We start from the raw sequence: 18,477 nt of genomic DNA, 5'->3' as shown, positions 1-18,477 counted from the left end.
AGAAAGGTTGGGGATCCCTGGTGTAGGTGCACCAATCAGTTATATAAATATGCTGGCAGAATTGTAGTTCATGCAGCTATAAGGCTGCATTCTTGTCATTCCTGCCTTTAGGTTTGTGTTTGAAGCTCCAGCATGAAGCAAAATTGTTGGAAAATAAGCTGAAGAGTTAAGCAGCTGGGTGTCTCAGATGAGTATGTTGGAATTCCACTGAGCACATTCCTCACCACTTACATCTGATTTTGTTACTAGAGCAAAGCACATCTGCTAGTCATCAAGTCTCTGGGCTGCACCCACCGCCCCAGTGTCTGCAGATGTTCTACACAGCTCTCCCCTCCAGCAGCACTTTCTGCACTGCACAGGATGCCTGGTGCCCCAAACAGATATATATATTAGGTCCTGGTAAGGCCTCACCTTGAGTATGCAGAGCAGTTTTGGTAAACTGGTAAAAGGGGTGGAAGATTCAGGGTTGGGGTTGTTTTCTCTGGAAAAAGAGGCATTTGTGAGGGGACATGATTACTCTGTACAAGTACATTAGAGGGGATTATAGGCAGATAGGGGATGATCTCTTTTCCCATAAAAGCGACCAACACACCAGAGGCCCCCCCTTTAGATTAGAGGAACTGAACTTTCATGAAGCAGCGTAGGTGGTTTTTTACAGTAAGGGCAGTGAGGTTGGGGAATGCCCTTCCTAGTGATGTTGTAATGGCAGATTCAGTTAAAGGAACAGTAACACCAAAAAATGAAAGTGTATAAAAGTAACTAAAATATAATGTGCTGCTGCCCTGCACTGGTAAAAGTTGTGTGTTTACTTCATAAAGTCTACTATAATTTATATAAATAAGCTGCTATGTAGCCATGGAGGCAGCCATTCAAAGGAGAAAAGGCACAGGCACATAGCAGATAACAGATAAAACACTATTGTATTCTACAGAACTTATCTGTTATCTGCTATGTAACCTGTGCCTTTTCTCCTTTTTTCCAGCTTGAATGGCTGCCCCCGTGGCTACACAGCAGCTTATTATATCAATTATAGTAGTGTTACTGTAGCAAACACACCAGTTTTACCAGTGCAGGGCAACAGTGCATTATATTTTTATTACTTTAAAGCTCTTTCATTTTTTGGTGTTATTGTTCCTTTAATGCCTATAAGAGGGGCTTGGGTGATTTCTTGAACAAGCATAGTATCCAATGCTATTGTGATAATAAAACCTACAGTTAGTATAGATATTGGTGTATGTTAGCCTATAATCAGTATAGGTATGTATATGTGTACATAAGGGTTGGTGTGGAGGGGATGAACTAGACTGACTAGCTTCCCCCCCCCAACACAAATAACTATATCTATAGGCCTTTATATGGTATCAACCAGTCAGCCTGCAGAACAGATACCTGTGTGTATTAGACATAGTATTTCCCGACTGCCTTTTAAGCTCAGCAACAGCAAAATTTTCAGCTCAAAAATGACTTATTCCAATGCAGAGAACATATGAAATGCTATATAATTTTTGCTATAACCGCCTTTACCACCCATCTAAAACATTCAAACTACTTTCAGCATACACCAGCGACTGATATGGGGCGTCAACCCAGTCGTTAAGTAAATTCATTGGAGAAAGCCTGAGGAAGCTCATATTTGAACAAAACACGTAGCAGTAATCCGATTGATTTTCCACATCATAATCATTGTGTGTGAAGGAGAAATCACTAATGCTTTGCACTGGGTAATGCATGGAATATTAACAGTAGGTGCCATTTTGGGTGAAGGAGAGGAGTCGCAGGTACAAGCAACATCGGTACTGGCGGGAAGAAACGAGCTGAGTGAGACAGTTATCGGAGTAAGAGAAAGTGTGGAGGTTTAAGACTAACGCTATTAAGAACGTGCTTGAGCTGGGTGAGATTGTTCTATTTTTCATCTTATTACAAACTCTACGCCACACGGATATAACGACCGGGGGACAGCCCCATTAGTCGCTAGTGTATGCTGGAAGTAGTTTGAATTGGTGGTGGTAGGAATGATCACCTAAATAACATCTATTATCTGTGCAAATATATTGGCCGCTAGAGACTGCGGTAATTTTGCATGTTGTACAGCAGCACAAATAAGTACAATTGAACTTTATTAGTGACATGGTTATGCACAAACCTCACCTGAATTATAAAAGAAGTTAACTCTGCAAGTTAAGAACGCTGGTTCTCTAATTAACCCCACCAAGTTGAATACCGTGGAAACCTGCATAAATCATATAACACCTCTCTCCTTCAGGAGCAACAATCAATAAAAGTGATTTTTGGTGGTTGTTTTTGATTTTTGAATTGAAAAGTGACTCTTTAATTTCATTTTATTTTTATACTTTGTTGGGACTTTTCTTGATTTTTAATTTTTTACCTCCTGCTATACAGTACACTTATGGTATTAATGTGATTATATGTGGTTGTGAATGATGGTAGGCTGGCCGGCCATTTCTTAAACTGATTTTAATGCGATGGTATATCAATACTAAATAAATTTGTGAAATAAATGAGTGCCTGTGAAGGTGGCCAAACACATGCCAAATGAGCAGATCTGCCCCAATATGTCCAGCTAAGGATCATAGAGCTAATCAAGTCGTTTGGCCCTAGGCCCAAATGATCACAATACAATGATGGAAATACAAACCATCAGAGGGGTGATGCAGTCCTCAATCCAACAGGAAAATCAAACCTGCCTGATTGACATTTGGCCAATTTTCAGACAGATATTGGTAAGGGGAGGCCTGTCGGAGGGACCTATACATGGACATATAAGCTTCTGATTTGGTCTGAAGGATACAAATGGTCGGCTTTAATCTACCTGTGTATATAGTACAAATGCTAGCTATTTAAACAGATTTTTTAAATATTTTCTAAGAATCTGCAATAAATCTAAAATGATAATTGTAGCTGCCCAAGACAACAACAAAACAACTTTCACAGTGAAACCAGTCACACAGGCACGGTGCTACAGAAGGAAAAATAAAACCCAGGCGCATATTCTGTGGTTTAAGAATTTATTAATTCAAACATGCATGTAAAACACTAAATTGCATTAGCAAAAAGATCAATGTAAAAACACTGTCCACGAGTTCTCGTAACAATTGCAAATTCTCTTGTTTGTTCAAGTGACAGAAAGTTGTCTCAGTTTTGTACTTGCTAGTGTTCAGCAGTGCGCAGCCATATTAACAGGCGCTCACACACCTAAGGACAGGATTAATAAAAGCATTAAAGGTTTCACAAAAAGTGAAAAGAAAGTTAAAACGCGTTACATCATGGTCTGTCAGTACAGAGATACGTCTGGAGTGAGTTAACCACTTCTGTGCCTTCTCCCCTGCTTTTGTGGCACACCGCCGGTGACATGGATGAGTAAATGCACGCACATTGCTACCCGGTGACACATGATTTTTACACCTAGTGTTAATAGAAGGAAGAAGGCCATTGCTCGCACACCGGCAAGGAAAGGAACATGGATAAACAGTATTAGGTTTAATTTGTCAGTTTACAAAATTGCAAATTACAATAATCAGAAAGATAATAAAATACAAGTTATCAAATCTACAAAGAAGCCACCATGAAGAGCTTGTACATCTTAGGATATGTGGGAATCAAAGTTGCAAAACCGTATGACAATACAGTTACTTGCCACAAAGGTACACACGAACAGTGTCAACCATTGGCCTAGGCGCCAGCCCCATACCCCTGGATTTAGCATCTCTGCAGTAACTGCCCAGGACAGGGAAAGGCAAATCTTGGCATTCTGGCTGCAGCAGAAACTCTTACGTATTTACTGTCAGGGATGTGGTTATTCTGCAGCAGCTGGAAGGCACACAGACTGCCTATCCTACATCATGATCTATGGCACACAGGCCATTACTGTAATCAGCAGCGCCCAAAACACCCTCATTCTGCCTGTTACTGCTTCCCATTGAGAAATAAGGAAACTGCAAGGCCTAAAGCAGTGACACGCAGACCTAAGCACAGTCTAAGCAGATGTCACCCCTACATGTGCTTTAGACAGCATACATCCCATAGATCCCTATGGACAGCAGTGACAGGCGATAGGACCAATGCGGTTTTCAGCCAAATTACAGAGGCAGTCACGCCCCGTGTCCATTAGCCTAAAGCTGGATGGCTTTATCGAAGATGGTTTGGTCACCCCCAGCAACAAAACGGTGCAAACAAATGCCCTATGAGTAAAGGAAAACCAAACGACAACAGAACTCAAATACTTACCTATAGCAACCCTTCTTACTGCAGTCATGAGATTCTACAGCTGATGCTTCGTCGCTGTCATGTTTAAATACTGTCACTTATTTCCACTAGTAAACCCCAAAACCTATGGTTACATTTCCATCGTAATACAAATTGTAGCCAGAAGAGCAGATTAGTACCCTTAAACCGACTATGACATTTCCCCCCACGCAGTAAGAGGATACACTGTGTTCTAAACATCTCTAAAGGAGCCGTTGGTTGATTTACAGTGTGATACAGTGAATGAAAGGATAAGAAAGGATTTAATATAAGCAGTAAAGCACCATACTGCTTCATATCTAAAAGGTACATTTTTCCCAAAAAAAAACCCGTTCCTTTGTGGATGGCTCATGTTATACGCATTAATGAGTTGGTTAAACATTTGGCAACAATTGATTAGTTACAGCAAAAAAAGATCATTTACTGTGAATAAGGCCTAGAGGACTGAGCTGCTATTCAGGATTTAAATGGGCTCAGGAAAAATGTTTGTCACTAATAGGAACGAGGGTGAAAATAAGAATTGGAGAAATTCAAAGATTATATTTATAGGCAATAAATGAATTATCACAAATAGGGTCGGGAATTGGCATTTGAGTCAATGATCCCATCAGAGCCTGCAGACTCAGCTGGGATAGAAGATGGCATGTGGGAGTTATTACAACAGCAGGCATTTTCTCTTTCGCTTCTTGACTGGAGGTGGGCACAGCACTGCTCGGATTGCTTCGTCAAACACAGTCTTCAACCCTCGCTGCGTAAGGGCAGAGCATTCCAAGTATTTTACAGCACCTGCAGAAAGAGAGATTGGGGGAAGAGTTAAAGGAAGGGACTGTGCAAGCTGGCTAGGGGCTACAGTATGTTTGAAATACTGCACTTGTATAGAAAAACTTGGGACTTGGGGTTTAGTTCCCCTTTAAATACTGCTATGCATGGATGAAATTCTCAGGCAGATGCTACTCTAAAAAGATACCAATACCAGCCCTTTTGTAAGAGAAGGAAATGATCTCCTCCAAAAAAAAAAAAAAAAACACAACCCAACACCAATGCCGATAAACAGTTCTTACCAATCTCTTTAGCCATGGCGAGTCCCTGAGGGTAGGTAATTGGTGTGAGCTTCTTTTCTTTCAGCTTCTCAATAGTGTCTTTATCATCTCTCAGATCAAGTTTGGTGCCCACAAGGATAATGGGAGTGTTGGGACAATGGTGTCGCACTTCTGGGTACCACTGGGCAGAAGACAAACATTTACATAAGCACCAGAACAGTAAAGGGCTTCAGTTTCCTTTACAGAAAGGTTAGTGCCGTTATGTTATGTGAGAACCCAAGTGTTAAACAAAAAGAACAATTCTACAGAACAAAGGGTGTAGCTATACATACCCAGCCCTTGATCACCACCGCACAAAATGTAAATGCGGGTGAGAATGAAGGAGCCACAGTTACTGCACCAGGTGAGGGGGTTGTTGGCCCGGGCTACACTGTCCCTACAGTCAGGCCACCCCCTAAAGCAGTTTGCAGCAACCTGTCCTTTATACTCTACATCATTTCATATGGCTTGTCCATTTAATCACTCTGGCATGATAGCTGTAACTTATTATTATTATTATTATTGCTGTATGAGATATTCTAGGCCTACTACATGTAATATCTCATACAGGTTCAGATTAAATTAAAATGATTATGGAGCCTCTGAGCGGTCTGGGGGACATAAAAATCTTTTGGAGCTCCAAATCTGGCCCATGGGTCTCCAGTTGGACAGCCCTGGTCTAAACCAACACAACCCCATGGCACTAAGACTATAATTTAGAAAGTAACAAAAGACAGCCCCAGTACACCAGTCTTTGTTTTGGACAATCTGTATGTAGGTCAGTGCACTGGTAATATTAATGAATGGCAGCAGCCCCTGTGGCTTTATGTCACTGCCCAAACACCCCTCCTTCACCAGTTCATGTCATATTAATACGCAGCATTTCAGGACGCAGCTCTTACCTTAGCACGAACATTTTCGAATGAGGCTGGGCTAACCAGTGAAAAGCAAATTAAGAACACATCCTAAAAAAGAAAACAAAATAAACCACTGTAAAAATTCAAGTTGGCCCTCTGACTGCATGACAAGAGACACATACAAAATAAGCGCAAGCTACAATATATTAACAAGAAAGAATAAACAGGAGTAAATAGAACATAAAAATAAAATCACTTCCTGTTATTTTTCTGTGTTACCCCCGATCAGGGTATAATTTGAGATCAAGGTGACATTAAAGCATTAATTGTGCGCCACATGCAAGGGAAACAAGCTCTGTTCCAATTACAGCCCACACCAACAGAAGGTGGTTTGCATTGCCACCCACTCAGCTAGCGAAAGGGGAGAAAAACTCACCGACACATTGGAGGCTTTGGGGCTTGGGCTAAGGGCCTAACAGAAAATATTTAAGTTCAAATGCAGATTTGAATCTACAAGGCTTATTTTCTGTACATTTCTGAATACTGTATGAAAAAAATGGATTTTCATACACAGAATATGCAATGAGATTATCTTGTTTGTAAACACTATTTACATGCAGCAGTCGAAAGCTATGTCTGTTGTGTACGCCGCACCTGAAAATAACACACTTCTCAACAGCCCTATCCCATAGCTTTATAGGGCAGGTCAGCATCCTTCAGGTGTGTTGCAAGTCATGAGACTAATACAGTGAGTCAAAACCATAATAACTGGAACAGCTTATCTGTTCTGGCTGCTAATCTCTAGCCAGATTCTCAGGCATACTGGTTCCCCACAGAGTGGTTTGAGCAGATCATGCAGCCCCAATAACAACGGATGCCTTAATAAGAAATTCCGCTATATTCATACAGGGCACAACAAAATTATAAAGGAAAGGCAGCCAAACACTGCGTGATGCTACCTGATTCATCCGCCCACTGGCTAATTGGCCAGACAGGAAACAACGGGGCTGTACATGGAATATCCAAATTTCTATTTATCTGCATACATGATCAGAACTACAGGAGGAGAAGTGGAGCCGTGGATCCTCTTCACTTCATTTATTGATACCCCATAGACTAACAGATATAGCGAGCTGGCATATTAATTGTATGCCATACACACACAGAGAACCATAAAATACTCAATTTTCTACAACTGTATAGGTGCATGCATGGCCAAGCTTAAAACCTCTGCTTTCATTGCAGTAAACACACATACAGATATGGTAAATTACATAAGCACCATAATCTCCCACAGGTTGGACAGGGGAAGGGGAGTGGATACAAACACAAGACAATACACGTACAAACAGGTTTGCTATGGAAGATACTGTACACATTACAGCATTTGTGCAGAGCTAGATACAGTATCCATGGCATCCTGTGAGTGTACATGGACATTGTGACAACTGGCAAAATGTAAACTTTAAATAATTTTAAATCAGGACTTATATGGTGAAAATGGAATAGTGCAGCTAAAAAATAATGCAGGAAGTCCAGAAGAGCAGGGTGTAAGTTTAATTACAATCTTGCACAGCAGGAGGTCCTGAGAAGGTTTTACATTGGCGCCCAAAGGATGCTGGTCATTGCTGAATAAGTATAAGCGATAATGCTGGCTTTAATGCAAGGGGTAACGAATCAGGCATTTACCGTTTGAGGGTAAGACAATGGACGTAATCTGTCGTAGTCCTCCTGTCCGGCTGTATCCCATAACCCCAAATTAACTGGTTTTCCATCCACCATAACATTGGCAGAATAGTTGTCGAAACTAAAATGGAGAAAGGAAAGCAAGGTTTTTATATGAGCAGTAACACAAGAAAGTTACAGTCTCTCGTCATGTCTAAACAGGCAGAACAAAGGCAGTTTCTCCTTGTTTATTTCCTTGGATCACAGGTAGGTAAACAGTACAACAGAAACGACTGTCAGCTATAAACGGAACAAGGAAGCTAAAAAATAGCCCACAGGAAAGGCATTTGCTGGGCTTAGAAAACTACAAGAACAAAGTTCAGATTATCCAACTATCAGACCCTGCAGTCCATGGGTGGAGTTTGTTATATAAAATGAGGGTAGTCAAGTATCCCAGGAACTGAAATAAGGAGAAGAAAAAGCCCATAAGCAAAGCCCTCATGCTGAACTGCTATATAAGGGAAGGGAATGATTAATGCTACTTAACCGTTTGATCCCTATAATATAATTCAGACAGGGTGACCGGCTAGGAACTAGGAACAGATACGGAGCAGCTATACACCTACAGCCAAAACCTTTTATGGCTTTGTTTATGACTGACAGTAGCCTCTTTAAAGTAAATAAAAAGGTCTTTAAGATACTCCCTTTCACCCACCAACCCCTGAAGAATTTGAAGCATTTTGGAGACATCACAGGCCCCAGGAATAATCCCAAACCTGGAGACTTTTGACACTGAATCGCCACAAAAACAGTTCAATATTTTTCTACGAAATTAATTGCAACTATTTTATGAAGCCATATGCAGATGGCTTAGGGCAATGACATAGCAGTCAGCGTCCCACTGGTAACCGCCTCTCCCATAAGTGACAAAGCATCCAAAAAAATCCATTCAAACTGGTTGTTCACCGTTAACTTTTATTATGACATAGGCATAGGGCCTAGTTTACCTTAAGGTCCCCATACACGGGCCAACTATAGCTGCCGATATCGGTCCCTTGGACCGATTCGACAGCTAATCGGCCCGTGTATGGAGAGAGTAGAGCAGCCTGGCCGACCGATATCTGGCCTGAAATTGGCCAGATATTGATCGGGCAGGTTAGAAAATCCGGTCGGATCGGGGACCGCATCGGCTCGTTGATGCGGTCCCCGAGCCGACTGCCCCATTGCTGCCCACATAATCCGATCGTTTGGCCCCAGGGCCAAACGATCGGATTATTATTTTTTTTACCTAAATCCTCCCCGATATCGCCCACCCGTAGGTGGGGATATCGGGTGAAGATCCGCTCACTTGGCGACATCACCAAGCGAGCGGATCTGCTCGTGTATGGCCACCTTTAGTATCCAAGAACAATTGGGATCAGCGCATATAAAGCAGTGATTCTATGTAATTTGGTCAAAATCCCTTCTTTCATATTTTCCTGTAATTACCCCAAATCATCCATAGCCGACAAATAACTCCATCTGTCTGTCAATAAGCACTGACTTGTTAATAAATAATAATAATAAAATAAACCGTGCAGTGTTTGTGTGTGTGCGCGAGTGTACCAGACTCGCTACAGTGAGCCCAACCAATCGCAGTCTAGTACAGAAAGGCTTATAAATCTAACACCTTACAAAATAAAGAAAGATAAATAATGCTAATAATTTTGCTCTAGTAACTAGAAGTTACTGTAAAGTCCATCTTCTCCTTTATGGAAATTCCATTTCCAGGCACAGCTAAGTAGTAACTAAGCCTGGAAGAACATTACCCTGTGGTCTGAAAGCAATCATGTAGCATTGTGCTGCTATTCCTTACGGAGCTTTATTGGGGTAAAACATTTACAAAATATGAAAGAAACAAGAATATGCTGCAGGGGGGGGGTGCCTGTGCGCGGAGAAGTTTTGCAAGCAGTGTGCAGATAGCAAGGACATCTCTGAGATGCAAATGCTGATAATTTTAGAGCCACCCACACAACTAATGAGTCAGGGCCCAGAGACTCCCAGAGTCAGGGAATTCTGCCTGCATGTTCATGTCAGAGCCTTCCACTGCACCGGGCTACAAGGAGGGCACCAAGCCTCAAATTGGCACTGCGTTATTTATGCTTAAACTGGTAATATATGAATATTGTAACCCCTTTAACAACAAGCATATGCATCTAAAACAATTGACACAAAGGGCAAAGCTAGATGTACACAGTTCCTGCAGGGTAATTAAAATGTTTTGGTTGTCCGTTAACACATTCACCATTATGGGCTATATACCAAAGTGGTCCAAGAGCAGATACAAAGCTAGACCCACTTTTAAAGGGCCGGGTAACCATTAAGATAGCACTTAGTATGTTGTAGAATGGCCAAAAACAACTTTCCAATTAGTCTTCATTATTTTTCTTTAATAGCATTTGAAGTATTTGCTTTCTTCTTCTCTTTGCAGCTTTCAGTAACTCCAGCAGGCAAAATACTATTGCTCTGTGAGAACACAATTTCATTGTTACTTTTTATAACAGGTATGGGATCTGTTATCCAGAATGCTCGGGACCTGGGGTTTTCTGGACAAGGGATCTTTCCGTAGTTTTGATCTCCTACCTTAAGTCTGCTAATAAAATTATTTAAACATTTAATAAACCCAATAGGATTGTTTTGCCTCCAATAAGGATTAAGTATACCTTAGTTTGGATCAAGTACAAGGTTCTATTTTAATATTACAGAGAAAAAGGAAAATCAATTTTTAGAAATTAAGTGAGATGGCCTTTCCATAATGCAGAACTTTCTGGATAACAGATCCTATACCTGTATTTATTTTTATGTTCAAGCCCTATCCAATTCATATATCAGCCTCTCATACAAACCCCTTCCTGGTTGCTAAGGTAATTTGGACGCTAGCAACCAGACAGCTGCTGAACGGCAAACTGCAATTGTACAGCCATTGTAAATTGTCTTTGAATATAACTCTCTACATCACTCTAAAAGTTAAGTCAAAGGTGAACAACCACTTTAAGTAATGGATGAGGGGAGAAATTAGGGATGGGGTGACTTCTAATGTCAGGCCTGTACACGTGCCTTTATTCAGTAATTTCTCATTACCCAAATCAAATGCAGTTAAAGGAGCAAGCATCTGTTTGGTCATGCTGGTTGCACCATCTTTTAACGGCCTTACATACCAATGTTTCCTAGCCGACAGTGAAAACTGTTAAATACAAGATATGACATGCTACCAAGGCAGAAAATAACCACCCAGCAAAAGGAAAACATTATTTAAATAAACAGAGGCATGGATTTGAAATAAGGTATTAGAACGGAATACTTACACAGTTGGGATATATTCCCCAGGAAAAGCATTGGTAGTGTAACTGATCAGCAAACATGTTTTACCTACAGCCCTATAGGAAAAAAGAAAACATTGATTATTCAGTTGCTTCATAAAATATAACACTTTGCTGTTCATTTGACATGCAGACAACCCAATAACCTATAAAGGTGTATTGGAAAAAGACCAAGTGACTGATGCACTGTTGGTGACGACTCTTACTCTGAAGCTTGTGTTGCCAGGTGCTATATGCAACAGGCTATACAATGGCGGGGGGCACACTGTGTGACCCCAATGGGACATTGCTCTACAGCTTCTGCTTGGTTTGCATTTGTTGGAATAGTTTCGCAGTTTTCATAAGAATTGATGCAAACACCATCTGCGTTTGTATAGAGACTTGTGGAAAAAATGTACACTTTGTTGAGCACAAAATAAAAGCTTAAATTATTATTAGCGAGACCAAAGAGCACCTTGACTGTTACTATGGCAGGGATTCTTATCCTATTGGTAGGTATCTGTATAGTGGAAGTTCTCCATAATTCCCCTAAATAGTAAAATTTCTTCCTAAAAGATAAAAATGTAACAGAAACAATGTGTGCAACAGGTTCATAAACAATTGTTGGTTTGGTGGCTCATCCTCCAACTTAATCTGTGCATCCAAAAAATCTCATGATTTTTAGTCAGTGTGTGTGGTCCCCTATATCAAGCACATTGACAGATTAATCTCTGAGGCAATCACATCACAGACAATTAGCCAAGGGGGAAAGTCAAACCAATATCCGACATGGAATGTATAGGGCCTGGGACACAGTGGGTTAGCTGGCAATCCCTAGCCATTCATGCACGTGGGCATTTCTAGAAGACCTCCCCATGAGGGGCCAGCTAAACATGCTGTATGTAACTTTGTCCTGTAACTGAACCAAGAAACAGCCCTTAAAACGTTTATAATAAAAAAACCAACTCATCCCTGACACTTATTGCAAAGACACTTCCTTTTAAAATGATAAAGTACCTAATGGCGTGCGTCAGGGTAATATGATGCTATGCATGCCTTTCAGGTTCTTCTCAGATATGTTCCTGGTTTGTACAATGTCAGTTTGTTTTTATAAGGCCATAACAGGTGACATTCTACAGATCACAGAGATTACAGGGATTTACCAAAACATAATCTATGTATTTGTGCCCATAAACAATGCACAATGAATTGGGAAAGAGCAATTTACGGCTCACTGCTGCATTCTCTGAGCGGTAATCACCTGACACGCGACTGCTCTGGCAGGATGAGCGGCAATTCCATGCCAGTCTATGGGGGGGGGGGGGGCATTCTGATTGTGATGCTGCCTGTCCTCAAACTGAAAAAGTGTCAATAGCAAAACATGAGGAGTTCAGTTGCAGTAAGTAAAAAATCTTCCCAATAAAAGGAGAAGGAAAGCAAAAACATTTGGCAGACCCCAGTGATTTTCTATTTCCTTCCCTTTAACAGGAAAACACAACGTGCCAATGGCCAATGAGACACCAGTGTTTTACCTTCTAAGAACAAGCGCAGCTAAGTTACACCTGAAATCAGCAGCGCTGCCATGGGCCTTTACAAGAAAGAAAATCAAATCCTGGCCTAGACTGAGAAGCAAAGCAGTAAATAGATGATTATATACAAGATGGAGGGTGCCCGTTTCAACTAATTTCCCCAACTCCATCTTAAACCAACATGAATTCTACTGTCGAACTTGTTAAACTGCTTGTTTAGCAGTTTATTACATAGACAACTGTTTTAATACACATTCATTTTTGCCCACTCTCCAGGAAGCTAATTCTGCCCCCACCCCTACATAACTTTAATATGTAATAACATAAATGATATAACTATACTCTATTCAGTTTTTAAAATGTCAAACTCGATTGTTGGAAAAAAAACTGGTTACATTACTCCTTTAAACTCAGATAATATAGGAGGTAAAGAAGTACAAGGTATAAGTACAAAGTTGAATTCATACTCATACATATCACATAGATTTATCTAGTTGCCCAAGCAGGGTGAGTTTTAACTGACGTCAAGGCAAATGACATGGCCTAAAGAACTATATGTCACCATAAAACTACAGTGCCATTTAAACTGCTGCAGCACTATCCAGGTGCAACTCTGCAGCAGTGAATAGCAAAGCTCTGGCATTCTGCAATGGTTGCAGCATGGCATATATACTCTGGGCAATTGAGAATAAGAAGATTTAACAGGAGGAAAACTGCTGAGCTAAGGCCGATTCCTAAAAAAAAAAAAAAATCTTGTAATGATCTACCAGTGTAGAAAGGAAAATGAGCTTTTAGTGGGTTAAGGAATAGTCATTAATCCTTATCATAACATAGATAATATATTAGTATGCTATCATTTTAAACATGCACAGAGATAAGTTGAAGCAGTGGAACAAAATGGTTTACTTAGAAAATATATTTATATACATATATATATATATATATATATATATATATATGTCACACAATATCCTTATTGCACAAATCAGCTCCAGAGTGAATTCCATTATGGGATCTGCAAAGAGCATAAATAGACTAAGGGAAAACAGGACTTCCCACCGCACAGATATATTACTTCCTGCAAAGGCCTTACTAGTTCCAAGCACATCTATGTCTCCAACTGCAACAAATCAGCCAGAATGCAGGCAGAGAAATCGAGCACAACCCACAACATTCTCTCATTTACCTGCCTAGCCTCCACTGCACTAATCACAATAAGGTAAAATAAATAAGACTGACATATATATTGAAATCTAGATATGCATAATCATACAGAACCCTCTAATACAAATATGTAGGATATTATTTTTTTTACAATGATTGTTACTTGTATGGGCAGCAACCCCTCGGATATCCATCGGTCATAAAGCTACAACAGGTATATTTGTCTCCAGCTAAAGGTTTCATACCTCCCTTTGGGTCTCACAAACTTTTTTTTTTTTTATGCTGTGTTCCTGTGTGCTACAAGGGTACAGTTTAGTTAAGTCATGTTAAACATTCCTACTTTTACCTACTGCAAGTACAGTGTATGGTAAAAGACAAGGTATTTTGGTCATCCAAAAGCCTGTATGTCCATGCCTGTACGTTATTAAAGGGATGCTGTCCCTTTCAACAAATGAATTTGTCTGCGAGCATTTAACATGGGACAGCTTCTACAGTAACGTGCTGCACTACTTACAGCCACATATCAGGATTGCAAAAAGCAAATTCTTATCAGGGCTGCCTTAGACTTGTGCATACTTGCATTATATACGCGATAGACATTCCAATCGCTCACATATAAAAATCACAGGGGAGCAGAGCAAACGTAAAGAAGCCAAACGGACACTTGTATCCGATTTTTTTTTTTTTTTTTTTTAACACTCACATCACTGATAGTGCACATTTAAATGCAAGTATGAACAAGACCATACTGTGATTAGCCAAGCATTACATAGTGCTTCACACGCTTGCTTTCTAACACTCTGCCACCTTCAATTCAATACATGGAATGGTGACCCTACAGCAGCGCTATGGTGCCAAGTGGAACATACAAAGTGCTGAGTGATGCTGCCCATGCAATAAGCTTGGCAGGATTTGAAGATGGAGTCATTCTTATAATCCTGAATAATTCTTTGTGGCGCGGTGGTAATCAATGAGTGAATGCTGCCCTTCAGTGTACCTTTTTAAAGAGTCAGTGTAAAACAGCAATCATTAAAGGTGTTAGGTGAATGTGACACAATTAAACATTGCAACACACACTGGGTCTCATAGGGGGACTTTCCCAGTAAAATGAAAGCAATGGACTTTAACATTAGTCACACCAGTGAGTGACGGTAAAAATCTTTTCTATTTAATACAGCTGCAGCCTGTTAGCATGTAAGACATAGCACAGAAAATGATAAGAGCTGTACTACTGATGGAGGGGTTGGGGCACCCTGAAACATTTAGTCTCTGTACGAACAAAAAAACAATTGTTTTTCTATTTTGTGTGCCTTTTTCTTGTGCGTCTTTTAGACAAAATGATACACAAGTTAAGCTTGGCCACCAAGTTGCCTAATAATATGCTGAACAAGTCGCCATGTCCACAGGAAAAAATAATTGTCTGATTGATAGTCTTAATGAGGAAAGAGAATATACACAATGCAGCCATAAGCAAATCGGTACTGGGTGTTAAGCTGCTGTTTACTGAAAATGAAGAAGATTTGTGATTGGGAGAGCAATAACTGAACTGGGGAACAGTGAGGACAGAGGGCACCATAGCTACAACATGGTAACACCCAAAAAGTATAAGGGAATGATGCTAAAGAAACTCTAGGACAGTGATCCCCAACCAATGGCTCATAGCAACATGTTGCTCACCAACCCCTTGGATGTTGCTCCCAGTGGCCTCAAAGCTGGTGCTCATTTCTGAATTTCTGGCTTGGGGCAAGTTTTGGTTGCATAAAAACCAAGTATAATGCCAAACAGAGCCTTCTGTAGGCTGCCAGTCCACATAGGGGCTATTAAATAGACAATTATTGCTCTTATTTGCACCACCAGGAACCTTTTTTCATGGTTGTGCTGCTCCCCAACACTTTTTCCATTTGAATGTGGCTCACTAGTATAAAAGGTTGGGGATCCCTGCTCTAGCATATAGATGTAGTAATTTAGCCAAGTTTGCCTAAAGAGATGGACAACCTCTGTGTAAGAACAATCAGCACTCCATTGACTGGCACATAAATAATATTTTTGACAGCAATACAGTTACACTGCACAAACACCATACAAAATTTACCTTAAGATTATCAAATGATCTGAAAAATCAGGAAACATACAAAATACCCAACTAGCAGAGCTGAACTGATTGGCAAGTTACTAAAGTGCTAGGAAATGCCATCAGTGCTGCCCCACAAGTTGGGTTTCCTATTACTGGTCCTGATTTTCAATTGTTCTAATAACCTTATTTATCCTAGCTCTCGGGGGCACCATCCCATGCCTGCCTGCCACTAGTGGTACCCTATGAAACACATAATGCGGCATTATGGATGCAGCCAAATACAATTCATGTGACCGAGGCATTTGTGGCACATGTACCCTGCATTTAAACTGACGAGAAGACATTTAAAAATACCCTCATATACTAGAAAGGAATATTGTCTAAATGAATGTCTTGTTTACATGTCGGGGCAGGGACCTCCTTCCTACTGTGTACTTAAATTGTAAGCTCTACGGGGCAGGGACCTCCTTCCTACTGTGTCTCATGGCACTTATATATATATATATATATTAATTGTATTTATTTATTATATCACTTGTCCTCCCTTGTATTCTGTGAGATTGTACAGCGCTGCGTACCCTTGTGGCGCTTTATAAATAAAGTTATACATACATGTCCACTTGATGCTGGAACTATACAATAACATTTTGAATGGACAAATTTACAGTCTATTAAATCAAAGCCCAGGACAAAGAGAGAAACCATAGTAAGTAGAAAATATAACAGCTTAAATAGCAAAGGAAAGATTTAAAGTACATTACCCAGTGAAGTTTCAATATATCTAACCATGGAGTGAGGAACATGAGCCGATCTGGTCTATAATATTGACCATAATCATACGTATGCATCTAACAGTGTTTTTCCTACCATTTTTCAAGGGAAATAGGCTCTAGCAACGGTGATTACTGGGAGAACACACACTGCCTCTGGCATAGGAGGACTCTTCTTCCCTTGCAGCAGGAAGCATCAATCTAGAACATGTTCCATGCTGCAGCTATAGCCTTAGGGCACTGAAATCCAAGAATGTAAAGCAGCCCATATGAACTGAGAGGGTTTTGCTCTATATTCTGTATACATATACTGGGGGGCACAGCGCATCAGCACATGAGGAAGTGAAGGGGAGATGAAACGGCGCTTTACTTCCTGGTGCTCCAATCGTAACAATGGGAGGGTGGCCGTATAACTGTATAGTCCCTCCTGACGTATCTTTCCATTCGCTCCTGGGTTGATTGCTGGATATTGATGAGTATCAGTTAGTAACCGGACATCTAATATATATATATATATATATTTTTATTATTTTTTTTACACTACAGGATTTAAGACTCATCACTGCGGACGAAGGCACCTTGGCCCAAACGTTATCCATTTTATATAATATTAGCACTATAATTTGCTGACACATTTACAATATATTACAAACATGGACCCTTATGCCAATTGTGCCCCCAGCACCCAGGGAACAGCTGGAGGGCAGCAGTAAAAATGAAACCCCAAATAAATATCTAGTAATCAGAGACCTGCAGAAAGATTTATCTAAGAAACCCAATGAAGAACGAAATGAGTCCAACCAGCTGTTATGAACTACAGTATCCGACATCCTCTGCGGGTCTTGTAGTCCCCAGCAGCTGGGCCGCTATGAGGCTGACATGCCACAGTTCCAGCCGAGGAAGGTGAAAATTCCACCGCAGAAGAACGCGTAGATCCCCAGAGCCCCAGGCCAGACGCGACACACTGCGATTCAGCGTCTAACCCCATTCATTCGAATTAAAAATAAGCGATAGAAGCCCGTCACTTACCCGTCTCCCACGACCACACATTTAATGGCCTGCATGGCTGCGCTGGCAGCGGATCTCCCTGCAGCCCGGGCGCAAAAGCGGATACAGATGAAGGCTGTACGTATGGCCCAAGCAAGCTAGGCCGCGAAAGGGCTTCAGTAGCTCAGAACACACCCTCTCTCTCTCACTCACGACTCCTTCTCCTTTGCTCTCCCTTCAGCGTCTATGAAGGAAAAACCTAGAGCAGCCAGCGCCCGACAAAATCAACTCTTCGGCGAGATAACAGGAAGCTTCCCCGCCTGCGTCACTTCCGGCCTCGCCTCGAAAGCCCGCGGGAGCGAGTGGGGCGCGCCCAGGAGTCGGGAGCGCGCATTGAGTGACGTCACTCCCTTAGCTCTTCTGTCGGGCAACTGGCTGGCGGCGGAGAGTTATGGGAGGTGGAAGGGTAGTTCCAGGGTTCTTTTAAGTATTAACATGAATATTAAAGATGTGTCAGTTTTACCTTTATTTTCTCTGTAACATATGTGGCAGACCAGCAAAAGCGCTCTCTTTCCCCTGCCTCAGGGGGAAGAAACAAAAATACCGGGGCCGCTGCTGGCCAAATGGGTGCCCTAAGCAGAAATTTACTTTTGTGCCCCCTCTCCCAAATATTACGGAAGTAAAAATAAAATAAAAAAAAACACCTACTATGGGGGCCCCACACACAGTGCCCCCAATTGCCCCCATAGAC

General features: G+C 41.1%; 1 protein-coding gene across 1 annotated transcript; it reads right to left on the bottom strand.

Moving 5' to 3' along the window:
- Window positions 1–3,017: 3,017 nt before the first annotated feature.
- On the bottom strand, window positions 3,018–17,971 carry rac1 (Rac family small GTPase 1). The gene is given in 6 exon segments (NM_001004840.1): window positions 3,018–5,049; window positions 5,325–5,484; window positions 6,245–6,307; window positions 7,889–8,006; window positions 11,209–11,280; window positions 17,769–17,971. Coding segments are annotated over 6 exon segments (579 nt in total). The 5' UTR covers window positions 17,804–17,971; the 3' UTR covers window positions 3,018–4,918.
- Between the last annotated feature and the right edge of the window lie 506 nt (window positions 17,972–18,477).

The sequence above is a fragment of the Xenopus tropicalis genome, chromosome 9 (assembly GCF_000004195.4).
Source record: "Xenopus tropicalis strain Nigerian chromosome 9, UCB_Xtro_10.0, whole genome shotgun sequence".
Lineage (NCBI taxonomy): Eukaryota > Metazoa > Chordata > Amphibia > Anura > Pipidae > Xenopus > Xenopus tropicalis.
Note: the sequence above shows the minus strand (reverse complement) of the source record. Positions and strands in the feature narration are given on the sequence as shown.